Source organism: Babylonia areolata, chromosome 25, assembly GCF_041734735.1.
Source record: "Babylonia areolata isolate BAREFJ2019XMU chromosome 25, ASM4173473v1, whole genome shotgun sequence".
NCBI lineage: Eukaryota > Metazoa > Mollusca > Gastropoda > Neogastropoda > Buccinidae > Babylonia > Babylonia areolata.
The window spans coordinates 21,335,206-21,348,983 of NC_134900.1; the positions used below are offsets into that span (position 1 = coordinate 21,335,206).

At 40.8% G+C, this 13,778-nt stretch overlaps 1 protein-coding gene across 1 annotated transcript in view; it reads right to left on the bottom strand.

The window, feature by feature from the left end:
- Positions 1-13,747, bottom strand: part of LOC143299905 (transmembrane protein 116-like) — an 89,220-nt gene extending 75,473 nt beyond the window's left edge. The window contains exons 1-2 of the mRNA XM_076613413.1: positions 13,591-13,747; positions 4,339-4,382 (exon numbers count right to left, since the gene is read on the bottom strand). Coding sequence (XP_076469528.1) covers positions 4,339-4,382; positions 13,591-13,635 — 89 coding nt within the window. The 5' untranslated portion in view covers positions 13,636-13,747. The remainder of the gene's footprint in view (positions 1-4,338; positions 4,383-13,590) is intronic.
- Between the last annotated feature and the right edge of the window lie 31 nt (positions 13,748-13,778).

The window sequence follows — 13,778 nt, forward strand, 5'->3', positions numbered from 1 at the left end:
GGGGCTGGCTGATGGAGAACTTCAGTTTTCCTCGTGCTGATGGTAAGGCCGAAGTTCCTGCTGGCAGTGGCAAACTTGTCAACGCTGAGTTGCATGTCAGCTTCAGATCCAGCGTTGAGGGCACAATCATCAGCAAACAAAAAGTCTCTGATGATGTCTGTCATGACCTTCGTTTTTGCTTGAAGCCTTCTGAGGTTAAACAACTTACCATCTGTTCGGTACTTTAGGCCGATTCCAACATCGCCATCTCTGAAGGCATCAGTAAGCATTGCAGAGAACATGAGGCTGAACAGCGTTGGAGCCAGGACGCAGCCTTGCTTGACACCATTTGTGACAGCAAAAGGAGCAGATGTTTCGCCTTTGTCCTGGACTCGAGCCTGCATGCCTTCATGGAATTGGCTGACCAAGGAAATAAATTTCCGAGGGCATCCGTACTTGGCCATGATCTTCCACAGTCCCTCTCTACTCACGGTGTCGAAGGCCTTAGTGAGGTCGACATAGGTGGAGAACAGATCAGCATTTTGCTCCTGACATTTCTCTTGCAGCTGCCTTGCAGCAAACACCATGTCGGTGGTTCCGCGCTCTTTCCGGAATCCACATTGGCTCTCAGGCAAATGACCTTGGTCAAGGTGTGCTGTGAGGCGGTTTAGTAGGATCCTGGCAAGTATCTTGCCTGCGATGGAGAGCAAGGAAATGCCCCGATGGTTATCACAGGCTTGCCGGTTCCCCTTTCGCTTGTACAAGTGAATGATAGATGCATCTTTGAAATCCTGGGGGATCGTCTCTTCTTTCCACATGAGTGAGTACAGCTGATGGAGCTTCTCAGTCAGCACAGTGCCTCCATCCTTGTAGACCTCTGCTGGTATGGAGTCTGAGCCAGGTGCTTTGCCACTGGATAGCAGACGGATTGCTTTCTGGGTCTCAAGAAGTGTTGGCGGATCGTCCAGTGCTTCGTTGATGGGGACTTGTGGGAGACGGTCTATGGCTTCATCATTTATGGAGGAAGGGCGATTTAAGACACTGTTGAAGTGCTGAGCCCAGCGTTCGAGAATTTTCTCCTTCTCGGTGATCAAGGTATTCCCATCTGCACTGAGGAGGGGGGATGATCCTGAGGATGTGGGGCCGTAGACTTCTTTTAAGGCATCATAGAACCTCTTCATATCGTGCCTGTCAGCATATCCCTGGATCTCATCAGCTTTGTCACTCAGCCACTTATCCTGCATCTGGCGTAACTTTTGCTGAACAGTCCTGCGGATGGCATCGTACACATCCTTTTTTGATGTGGACTTTGGGTTGCTCAGGTAGGCTTGATGCAGACGGCGTTTCTCATCCAGAAGCTGCTTGATTTCATCACAGTTTTCATCAAACCAGTCTTTGTGCTTTCTGGACATGGGTCCCAGGGTCTCTGAAGCTGTACTATAGATCAGCTCACGCAGGGTCCTCCAGTCAGACTCCACATTCTGGTTGTCCAGAGAGGCGGATTCCAGACGATCTTCCAGCAGCTCCACAAAGGACTGTTTGATGGTGATGTTTTTCAGCTTAGCGATGTTGAGCCGTTTTGGAGCCTTCTGGCCTTGGGGGCGTCTCTTGGGTTGGATTCGAATATTCAGCTTCGAGACTACAAGGCGATGGTCTGTCCAACACTCGGCACCACACATGGTCTTTGTTACACGTACATCTTGCCTATCCCTTTTCCTGACGATGACATAATCGATGAGATGCCAATGCTTTGAGCGAGGGTGCATCCATGACGTCCTGTTACGGGTAGGGAGGCAGAAAACTGTGTTGGTTATCAGCAGTTCGTGCTCTGCACAGGTCTGAAGCAAAAGCAATCCATTTGGGTTGCAGTGGCCCACACCATGCTTTCCAATCACTCCATCCCAGGAGATGTAGTCAGAGCCAACTCTAGCATTGAAGTCCCCAAGAATGATGAGCTTGTCTGCTTTAGGGATAGCAGCAATGACAGAGTGAAGGTCCTCGTAGAACTTCGCCTTCACTTCATCCGGGTTGGTCATGGTTGGGGCGTAGGCACTGACAATGGTGAGGTGCTTCTGGCCAGATGCCAGTGGGAGTTTCATGGTCATAAGCCTATCGTTGACTCCCTTTGGGATTCCAGCTAGCTTGCTGACAAGTGCTGTTTTTACTGCAAAACCAACGCCAGCCTCACGTCGCTCTTCGCTTCCTCGTCCACTCCAGAAGAAGGTGTAACCAGATCCCCGTTCACAGAGCTCGCCTTCACCTGCAAGCCGAGTCTCACTCAAGGCTGCGATGTCAATGTTGTATCTGGCGAGTTCGGATGCAACTAGTGCCGTTCTCCTTTGGGGTCTGTCCGCGTTATCTCTGTCCAGGAGAGTCCTTATGTTCCAAGCACCAATGGTGAGAGGAACGATCCTTGTTTTTTTCTTTTCTTTCTTGTTGTTTCGACCGCTGATGTAGGGTCCCCGCCAGCCGCGGTATGCTGGCCAGGGTGATATGGAGCAGGCAATTTTTAGGGCACCTTTTCTAGCCCCTTCCTCATGCCAGGGAGGTGAGCAGTGCATTCCTAAAGAGGGCTGCTCAGACGCTCAGACGGCTGCCGAGCTCCATCGCTGCTCCTGTCGACGAAGAACGACCCTATGGCCTGAGCCGCCTGTGTGCAGGTCTGCGACTGCGACTGCCAGTGTACCCACACCTGTCGTTTCGTCGCTCGCCTGTCGCCACAGGACTTGGGGGTGATGAAATGATGAAGGATGAAAGGTCATTTTGGATGACTGATGACTTGCGCGATGAGTTTGTTTAAAGTGAAGAGGAGTTGCGCAACGTCAACCTCACTCTCTCGTCCGGGTCCACCAATTTCCAGTGGCAAGACTAAGTCGAGACGACTGGAGGATGAGCACGGATGCAGTGGATGACCAAGATATCCTTTCGGTGTCTCATCTTGCTCTCTGCACTCCACAGTGCGTTGCTGTAACCGCCTTCCTCTCCGTTGAACCGATAGGTTTCTTCCGCAGATTCTGCCAGATCCAGACTTCGCATGCATGGGTAGACACACCCCGGGGGCCAACTGCGTGTGGCATGCACACAGCACAGTGGAGCTAGATGGCCGTCGGTGGCTCTCCTGAGCCAACGCCCTTTTATGGATCTCCATAAGGGTGTCTAGCCACCCGCCTCACCAGTCCCAGAAGGGAGCGGTGGGAGTGCCGGTTTAGTCGCCGGCAACCCGACCCTGAACAGGTTGTACTGGATTACAGGTTACCAGTAGCAGATCTAATGACCTGACCTGACAATAATGTATATAAAGATGTTTATTATGTGAAAGACATTGTGAAAGGGAATGGAAATGTTTTCAATATTCAAGAATTCCAAGATAAAATTGAAAATCTAGTCCCAATGTTAGAATACTTCGGTTGTGTTAATTAAGTTAAGTTTTTTAAGAGAAAAGAACGTTACATTTGAAAACAATGATCACAATGGAATCAGCTTCAATAAAGCGTACACTGCAATGATAAAGGCCCCAAGAGGAACGAAATGTTTCTACGAAATAATAATTGGAAAACCAGAAAAGCCAAATGCCTGTAAAAATTGGGACTTGATTTTTGAAAACAAGCTTGACTGGAAAAACATTTTTTTCAATACCAAAAAAAATCATGAGATAAGGTCAAAATGGTTCCAGATGAAAATTAATTATCATATTCTTGTTACAAATTTGGTTTTGATGAAGATGGGAATACTCCCAGATAATATGTGTAATTTTTGTAAGGAAGATAGAGATACAATTCTGCATTATTTATGGGAATGTAAGCATGTACAACATTTTTGGAAGGAGTTTGTGAGATATTTAAAAGAAAAGTGTTTACATTGTGATAGACTTAACCTGAATGACACACTGGTGCATTTTGGACATAACAAAATGAAAACTGATGAATGTTTCTCATATATTTTATTGATAGCTGAATTCTATGTATACAAATGTAGAATCAACAAAGTAAAACCAACACTACAAATGTTCAAAAAAGACCTCAAACAGGCATATGAAGTAGACAAGTATGCCTTTAACATAACTATGGAATATAACAAGTTTGTGGAAAAATAGGCACTTTATAACTGTTTGATACAAGATTAAGCTATACAATGCTACCTTGGAATTTTGCCATTGAACATATATTGTTTTGCTGTTATAGATTTGTCAGTACTTTGAACTTAATTATATGCTTACCCTATACTTCCTAATGCACAACACATAAATTCTGTATCTGTAAACCTTTGTCTGAATAAAAAATGTTGAAAAAAAAGAGAAGATTATCTTAAATATGCACACTTAAGTAAACACACCACATACCATACACAAACAACTTTTACCTTAATCCTGATGTCAGCAGACTCAGTGTTCCAATAATTTTCATCTGAAAACAAAAAAAAACATGTCTATCTTCTAAATAATTGTCTTTTATATGTTCATGGATAACACATTAACCTTGGTCCATCCCTGCCCCACAAAGTTTTCTATACTCACATGTGCACAGATTCTGTCATACATGCTTCCACGACCATGTTTCTCCTCTCCATCAGTCTTTCCACTGGTTGCCGGTTTCTGATCAAATAGACTATAACTATAAGCTATCCTCTCTGTCTTTTTCTGCAATCAACTGACCAGTGGCCCAAAGTATCTTTCTGAACTCCATATGTATACTCTGTCTCACCAGCTCCGTTCTTCCTCTGATACTTGACTTCTCAGATACCTCATGTCAGAAGTATGACCTACTGTCACAGATCATTTTCTTTTCAATCGCCAAAGATGTGGAACAGGTTCCCTGATAACCTCCATCATTTGGACTCCCTTGCCTCTTTCAGATCTGGTCTCAAAACTCACATCTTCCCTCAGCAATAAGTTCAGTTGTGGCAGGTCCATTTATTTGCATGTGGTGTGCTTGACTATGTGTGTACACATGTCTGTGTACACATACACATGCATGTGTATTTGTGTGTATTTGTATGTTTTATTGTGTGAATGCGTGCACACATGTGTGTGCACACGTGTCTGTGTGGCTGTGTGTGTGTGGCTGTGTGTGTGTGTGTGTGTGTGTGTGTGTGTACGTGTGCGTGTGTGTGTAAGTCTGTGTATGTGTGTGTTTGTGTGTGTAAGTCTGTGTATATGTGTGTGTGTAAGTCTGTGTATGTGTGTGTTTGTGTGTGCCTACGTGTGGAGGGCAGCTGCTATGTATATATATATGTATGTAAAAATGTATGTATGCAGTGTGTGTGTGTGTGTGTGTGTGTGTGTGTGTGTGTGCGCGCGCGCGTGAGTGCGTGCATGCGTGGGTGCGTGCGTGTGTGTAGTTTGTTAGTCACATTTTGGTGTGTGTACCTAACACTGATGTAATGTGTTATGTAAAAAAAAGAAGTGTTTCATAAAGCACCTAGGGCAGATTTCTGGACAGTGTGCTATATAAACTTGTATCCATTATCATTATTATCATAATCGTTATTACATGTGTAATCATGCATGTGTAGGTATGTGTGTGCACACACACGCACACACACACACACACACACAGATAAACACACACACACACACATATACCAGAAAGCACATTATGTGTGGACTTGGTTTGCCACTCTCACATGTACACACAGTGTTTTAAACACATTCTTAAAAATCAATAATGTTAAATATACATACACAAAAAGAAACACTAATGCGCGCACACACACACACAAGCATGCACACGCACATGCACACACACACATTCCCTTCTAAAAAATTCATATGGTCAGGCCAAGTCAACAATCCTCTGGACATGTCCAAGTTCTGTAACAGTCTTGTCTGACCTGGGGTCAACACACACTTGACAGTCATTAATAAAATCAGTCTGAGATGTGTAACTCACAGGTTCCAATCTCCATTGCTATTTCATAACAATAATAATAATCACTCAATAATGATTATTATAATGGGTATTTATAATGTGCTCTATCTTTTTAGCATTGGGACCCACAGAACTAAAAATCAGCATCAATAAATGTGGAAAATAGGTTACAAAAATTAACACCACAGGGCACAATAATCAAGACTTACAAGCAAGACATGGGATGTCAATGGCAAAGCGCGCGCGCACTCACACACACACACACAAACTACACCAACAACTAGACATCCATGAAAGGTGACTTTTAAAAGTGACGTTTAAATATATCATTTCTTATTACCTACTCTACAATTTCATAAGTTTGATTTTTCTCATTATTAATGTTTCTATAGTGTCAAAAAATGAGTATGTAATACAATGATTGATACACACTTTTAATGCAAGTACTTCTTCTATTCATAACCTGAAATCTGGTCATTAAACCAGCTGTACAAGATGGGAAGAAAAGGGAGTTTTCAATGTAGAATTTGCCTACAATAAGAACCTACGCATTTTTAAACATTACAAAAACAAGTTCTAATGTTACAAAATTACCATATCAACATAATAATAAATAATAATAATGGTATTTATATAGCGCTGGATCTTGTGCAGAGACAAATCAAAGCGCTTTCGCACCAGTCATTCACACGCATGCATAACTCTAATACTGTAGAAACTAAAGACAAGGAAGGGCAGGCAAGGGAGGCTATTTTGAGAAGAGGTGGGTTTTAAGGCCAGACTTGAAAGAGCTGAGTGTGGAGACTTGATGAAGCGAAAAAGGAAGTTCATTCCAATCGCAAGGTCCAGAAACAGAGAAAGAACATTCTAATGTTACAAAATTACCACATCAACATGAAATATAATCCAAACTTTATCCTTTCCCACATTAGCTATCAACCTGTGCACACACAGAGACACACTCTAGGTTTGAATTAAAGTACCCACTCTGATGTGTGTGTGCATGTGTGTGTGATCTCTGTGTGTATGGGCATGGGTGGGTGTATGATCTGAGTATGTGGGTGGATGTATGATCTGAGTATGTGGGTGGGCATGATCTGAGTCCCTGAATTTGTGAGAAAAAGGGGTGGGGAATAAAAAAAACAGAGAAATGAGCCACTCTGGCAAGGTTTACTTTGTGGGAGAAATGTAGGAGAAAAAAGGGACAGGCTGGAAAGTCTGTCAAATCATCTTCCCCTGTGTGTGTGTGTGTGTGTGTGTGTGTGTGTGTGTGTGAGTGTGTGGTGTGGTGTGGTGTGGTGTGGTGTGGTGTGTGTGTGTGTGTGTGAGAGAGAGAGAGAGAGAGAGAGAGAGAGAGAGAGGGTGTGTGCATATCTGTGTGCATGAGCGCTGTTTGAGCGGATTGAGTGAATATGCTCATGTGATGCATATGTGCATTTGTGTGTATGTGTGCATGCATGCATGTGTGTGTATGCCTCTGTGTGTGTGTGTGTGTGTGTGTGTTATTGTGTGTGTGTGTTATTGTGTGTGTGTGTGTCTGTGTGTGTCTGTTTGGCTTTGTGTCTGTGCATTAACATGCCAATGGGGGTAAAGGGGAGGAGGCTATGCAAGGATCATACATCATTACATGTCCACCACTCAGTGGGCACAACAAATCCTTTCTCACATCACCAAAACTTTCAGTTACACAGAACTTGTGTCTTTCCAAACTGCATGCAATATATATATATATATTTTTTAAGTCCCTTTACCAAAACCTTTCTACTTGCTTCTGGAGTAAACAGTCCCACCCTGAAAGCTAAGCTTAGCTCCACTGATATTTCTGTTTCTCCCAACAAACGTTGACAGTCAGATTTTTGTTATCTTGGACAAAAGACGACATTTACCAAGGAGGTAATTTGGGTCACACACTGGCACAGTGGAGGGCTGAGGGGAGTAGCGATGTTCATACATTGGTAATTTTTTTTAGCACCTTATTTTGCTTCTTTCTTTTTTCTCTCCTTTTTTGTATACATGTTTGTGTGTATTTATCTATTTTTCTATGTGTCCATTGTATTATGAAAAAAAAATGTCATTAAAAATACAACTTTAATTACTATAAACTTATTTATCACAACCCATTTCTTTGCTTGTTACTGCAGTGGCTCCTCTGGATAAATAAACATATTCTTAGTCTATCCTCTGGTTTATTTTCCCTTTTATTCTTTCCTTCCTTTGGAGAATTGTATTTCCATCTTTTTTTCCCCCCCCCCCTCTCTCTCTCTCTCTCTTCCCTGCGTATACACATCCAGGCAGTAAAAAAGGGGGAAAAAAGGTGGTGCTGCACTGCAGTAATGCCCTCTCCCTGGGAAGAGCAGCCTGAATCTAACACAGAGAAATCTGTTGTGACAAATGTGATACAATACAATGCTAAAACTGCAGAGAATATAGATGTGTTAACTTCCTATGGTGATTATTTTGACAACTAAAGGAACGAGTGCATGAATGAATAAACAAACCTGGATAAACAAATACAAAATTTTTATACACAATCATAAACTCTTTAGAAAGAATAAAAACAACTAAACAATCAAGGGAGCATGCAAACAAACATACCACAAGAGCAAACAAATGGGTGATAATAAGTGTGAGAGCTAACGAAGATGTGAAAGTGGTGACAAAGAACAGCAGTCTGTCAGAAGTTGTCAAAGTCCAGGGCTTTATCCCTCAGGCATAAAACAGGTTTCTCACACACCAGTCCACTCTGTCCCCTCAATACTGACTTCTCCCCACATCATTAACCCTTCAAAGTACATAGACATGTGAATACCAAGTGCAAAGTTCAGTGTGCTTTGTACATAGACATTACTTAAATAATGAAGGAGCACTTGAAATTCCTGGCATGCCATGGTGGATCTGTTTGGAATAATCAATTGCCATTCCTGAGAAGAAAAGGTGTTCACACAGATGTATTTTCTCTCCCCTTCTGAATAACATGCAGCACACATTCACACATATCCACATGTGTGTACAAAAACACGCATTCTCACACACACATAGTATACACACATGTACAACCTCCACCCAAGCACACCCATGAACACATCTTTACAGTTTAAACAGAGTTGTACAGTCCCTCCTGCCTTTTTTCTTTCTTTTTCTAACACAAATTTATGGTAAACAATCCTGAATGCCTTTTTTAAATGTTGTTATAAAAATTTGACCATATCAAATTAAAGAGAACTGTGCAATCAATAACCATTTACCTGATGATCTAGTCATCAGCAGCCCCATCCATATGTAATGTGTAATATGCAGCTTATGTTCAAGTGTGTGTAGTGTGTGTGTTGTGTGTGTGTGTGTGTGTGTGTGTGTGTTAGTGTGAGTGTGAGTGTGTTAGTGTGAGTGTGTGCGTGTGCATGCACAAGTTCTTATATTGATATGCACATGCATATGTCCAAATTTCTTTTGTATCTGTGTTTGTATATGATTTTCAATTTACATTTGTTACCTTTTTATGCACTATCTCCCCCCCCCCCCACCACCCCCAACATTGCTTGTGACCCTGGTACACTTGGTAACTTGGTAATAAAGACATATTCTATTCTATTTAACAACATAAATGGAATCAATCATATCTATATATTTCATTCAGGAGAAAGGTGGCAGATTGGTAAGATGTTTATCTGCTGATACAATGTTTGCAAGGGTCTGGGTTTGATTCCCAGTCTCACCCTTTCTCCCAGGTTTGACTGGAAAATCAAACTGTGACATCTTGTCATTCAGATGAGTCAATAAACTGAGGTCCCATGTGCAGCATGCACTTGATGCACTGAAAAAGAACCCCATGTTAAAAAAAGTGTTGTTCTTTGACAGAATTCTTTAGAAGAAATCCACTCTGATAGGTACACATACAAATTATACAAGTATGCACTTCAGGCCTGATTAGCGCACTGGGTAAGGCTGCTGTCAGGAATCTGCCTAGCAGATGTGGTGTAGCATATAAATGGATTTTTCTGAATGCAGTGATGCCTCCTAGAGAAAATGAAACTGCACTGGAACTTTGATCCATTCTCTTAGTCAGCATGACACAAGACAATAGAGGAAAATGCCTCACAGAAGAAAAGACATTGTAAACAGATGTACAGAATATTAAAGAGAGCTTTACAACCATCAGGCAAATGGAGGTCCAAGTGCACTCTCAAGCCAGGAGCCAACAAACAATGACTTTCCAATGCTGCATGAAGAAGTGGAGGAAGCAATGAGTTCACTGAAGAATGGAAAAGCCACAGGCACTGACAATGTACCAGCTGAACTGAACCCCCCCCCCCCAAAAAAAAACAAAAAAAACAAGAAGAAGAAGTAGAGACTGAGACAGATGTCCTTACTGGAATCTGCAACAAAATCTGGCTGACTGGAGAACAAATGGCTGACAACATGGACAAGGTCTCTATTTATCACTCTACCCAAGAAAGGTAACTCACAACTATCCCAGAATTACAGAACTATCAGTCTGATGAGCCATGCAGGCAAGGTGATGCTAAGAGAAATCCTGAAAAGACTCAGAACACAGGCAGAAGAAGTCATTGCAGAACAAGCTGGGTAAACCGCAGTGGGAGAGGGACCACAGATTTTCAACTGTGTGAGAAATATAGCCAAAACTAACAAATATCTACTATGTCTTCATTGACTTTAAGATGACATTTGACCCAGTCTGGCATGATGCACTGTAGGCAACCAAGAAGAAGTACAACATGGGTGATCAACACCATCCAATAGCTGTACGCAAAAGTCGGTAGTGCAGTCCTTATTCATGGAACTGTCAACGACTGGTTCTACAAGTCAGCTGGAATCTGTCCAGGCTGTCAGTGTATTCCTGGACTGTATAATGACTGATGCCCTGGAAGGACACCCTGGCACTATCAACACCAAAACCTAATCACAAATTTCCATTTCGCTGATGTTATTGATGGGCTGGTGGACAGTGATGAAGAGCTAGCAAAACTCACTTGGACGAAACATAAGTATGGAATGGAGATCAGCGCCAAGAAGACAGAACTCATGACAAACAGCAAAGACCAAATCAAAACCAAGATCAATGACAACAGCAAAGACCAAATCAAAACCAAGATCAATGACAACAGTCAACAACTGGAAACAGTGAAGCAGTCTAAGTACCTTGGAGCCATCATCAGCGAAGAAGGGCACAAGAACGAAATACTGGCAAGAGCTGTGCAGACTGTTACGGCACTGGCAAGACTGAAACCCGTATGGAGACAAGGACACCTGAGTCTCAGAACAAAGTTGAAGCTCCTACATGCACTGGTTCTATTTTCTTGTATGCATGTGAGTCCTGGGAAGAATCCAAGCAGAGGATTTTAGCTTTTATTTTATGCTTCAGAAGCTTCTTTGGCATCTCCTCTCTGTAAGAAAACAGCGCTATAAATGAGCACTTCATTATTATCATTATTACTATTATTTATTATTTATGATTATTGTCATCAAATATTTATTTTTTTAAGTCATTTTCATAATGAAGTCACAATGCTTTCTTCCACAAGCATATCTTTGACAACATGGCCAAATGAAACATCTTCTGAAATATCCTTTACAGTCTTTCTCAAAGCAGTACAATGACAATCATGCAAATATGTATATACAAACATCAACCACATTACCAAACACCAAACAGCATATCTATGGCTGACAATTTCAATCTGATATATATTTTTCGACTGATTATACTTTTAATGTATTCCAGAAAATCATGTACTACTGGACAGTCATAGAAGAAATGTTCAATACAGTCAACTGTGTTGCAACAATTGGAGCGTTCGTTATTTTCTTTTATTTTCATTTTGTTTAAAATCATGTTTGTTGGGTAGATGTTGTGCAATATTTTCCGGTGTAGGACTCTTAATCTGTTTTCTTTTGTGACTTTGTTTACTCTAAACCATACAGATTTATTTAGATTGAACCCAGATTTGCTACACCAAAAGTAATAAGCACATGGAGTTTCAGGTTCCCTATCAGCTGATAATATTTCCTTGATGCTTTTTGGTTTGGTGTTGAATCTGCTCAAATCGCTAGTCTCTCCGAGTGTCTCTCTCCTCCATGTATCCACTGAATCCAGAGATGTGGGATAGCACTGACAAGAGCGTTTTATTCTAGTATTGTATTAGCTCTGTGAAGACAAATTATACTGTGTATTTCATCTGTGTTTAAAAGTCTGTTCTCTGAGTGATGCATGATGTGTTTGATTTGTTCAACCCCTTTCCTCTGCCAGGTTTGGAAGAAAAGTGTTTTGTTTTCATATGTTAATAAATTGTTAAATAGCAGCTGGTCATGGAAGTTAGTTCTGTCTGCATAGTGTAGTTTGTTGAGAGTCTCGTTGTCCAAGTAAGTTGTTAAAACGGCTTTCCAGAATTCATGATCCATTCTGTCTAGACTATTTATTTGATCTGGTTTACAGTTAATGTGAAAAATATTTTTGTACTCTGCAAATTCCCAAGGTGCCATTTTGGTATTAAATTTTCTGTCTAGACTATTTATTTTATCTGGCTTACAGTTAATGTGAAAAACATTTTTGTACTTGGCAAGTTTCCCAAGATACGTGCCAATTTGGTATTTAATTCCAAGTTTGCTTGTCAGTGGTTTCAAAGAAGTTTCCCGCCCATTGTAAACACAAATATTTTTGTAAGTTGATCATATTTGTCATATTCTCCCTCATAACCTGCCTCCATATTCTTTCTTTTTACTTTTTTCCAATGCTCTTGCTGTATTTTTTTCTGTCAGAGAAATCTAAATAGGTATGTCTTCACTGTGTCTATGATTTTGAGTGGAAGGCCGTTAGATTGCATGACATAAATAAACTGACTAATAAGAAATGTTTTTATGACTACAACTTTCCCTTAAATGCTTAAGTCTCTTGCACTTCACTGTTTTATCAAATATTTCATGTGATCTATTCAATGTATCCAGTTTTCTTCAATATTTTGTGCCAGCTTTTCTGATATTTCAAGTTCTGCCATTACTACAATTTCATTGTAAATTGTGTGTTATAATATCATATACACCATCGTTTGAATGAATATCTACCATTCTACCCATACAATTATTGATGCCGAAAGATTGATATTCAGAACAATATATTGCTTAACTTCCCAGAGTAAGCTTTCATCTGAATAAAAAAAATGTTTGGAATAAGAAAACAAGAGTGAGAAATATTCATTCCTTGACCTATATATTTCATTAAAAACAAAAACAAAAAAACAACAACTAAGTTCATATCCATTTTTCCCTTCTGTAGTTCTTTCACCTTCATAAAAACTAAAATAAATATATAATATTGTGACACCATGTCCTCATACCTCTCTGAATTTCTGAACCATAGCTTGCTGAACAAAATGGTCATATGTATGTAAATAAATTTTCAACTGTGCTTTCTTTATACAGTTTTAACTGTGACTTCAAGTGCGTTTTTTATTTTATTTTTATGATTGTGTTTTGGAATGTATGACTATGAGATCAAGAGCGGACAACTTTAAGGTTGACTACTGCTTTGTGTCCATATGTCGGGTTTTCAACCAAGTTATCACTATTTATTTTAAAAGATACACAGCTCGGCCCGGCTTTTTTTTGTTTTTGTTGTTGTTGTTTTTCTGTTTTCCACTTTTACTTTGGCATCCAGCCACGGTTTCCTAACTTTTGGGAGTCTTTCCTCAACAAACACATTACGATAAGCATTGACAGACATCAATTTCACCTGCACATGGTCAAATAGTTCTTGACCACCTGTGATGTTCGACATCTTGCACTTTTACTTTGGCAAAACAAGCACATTCTATGGTCAATACTGCTTAAGTGTTGACATGCTGTTGTCTGCCATTTTAAAATCACGTGCAGTCGACGACCTTACTATTTTATTTACATACGGTATCAAATGAACGATAG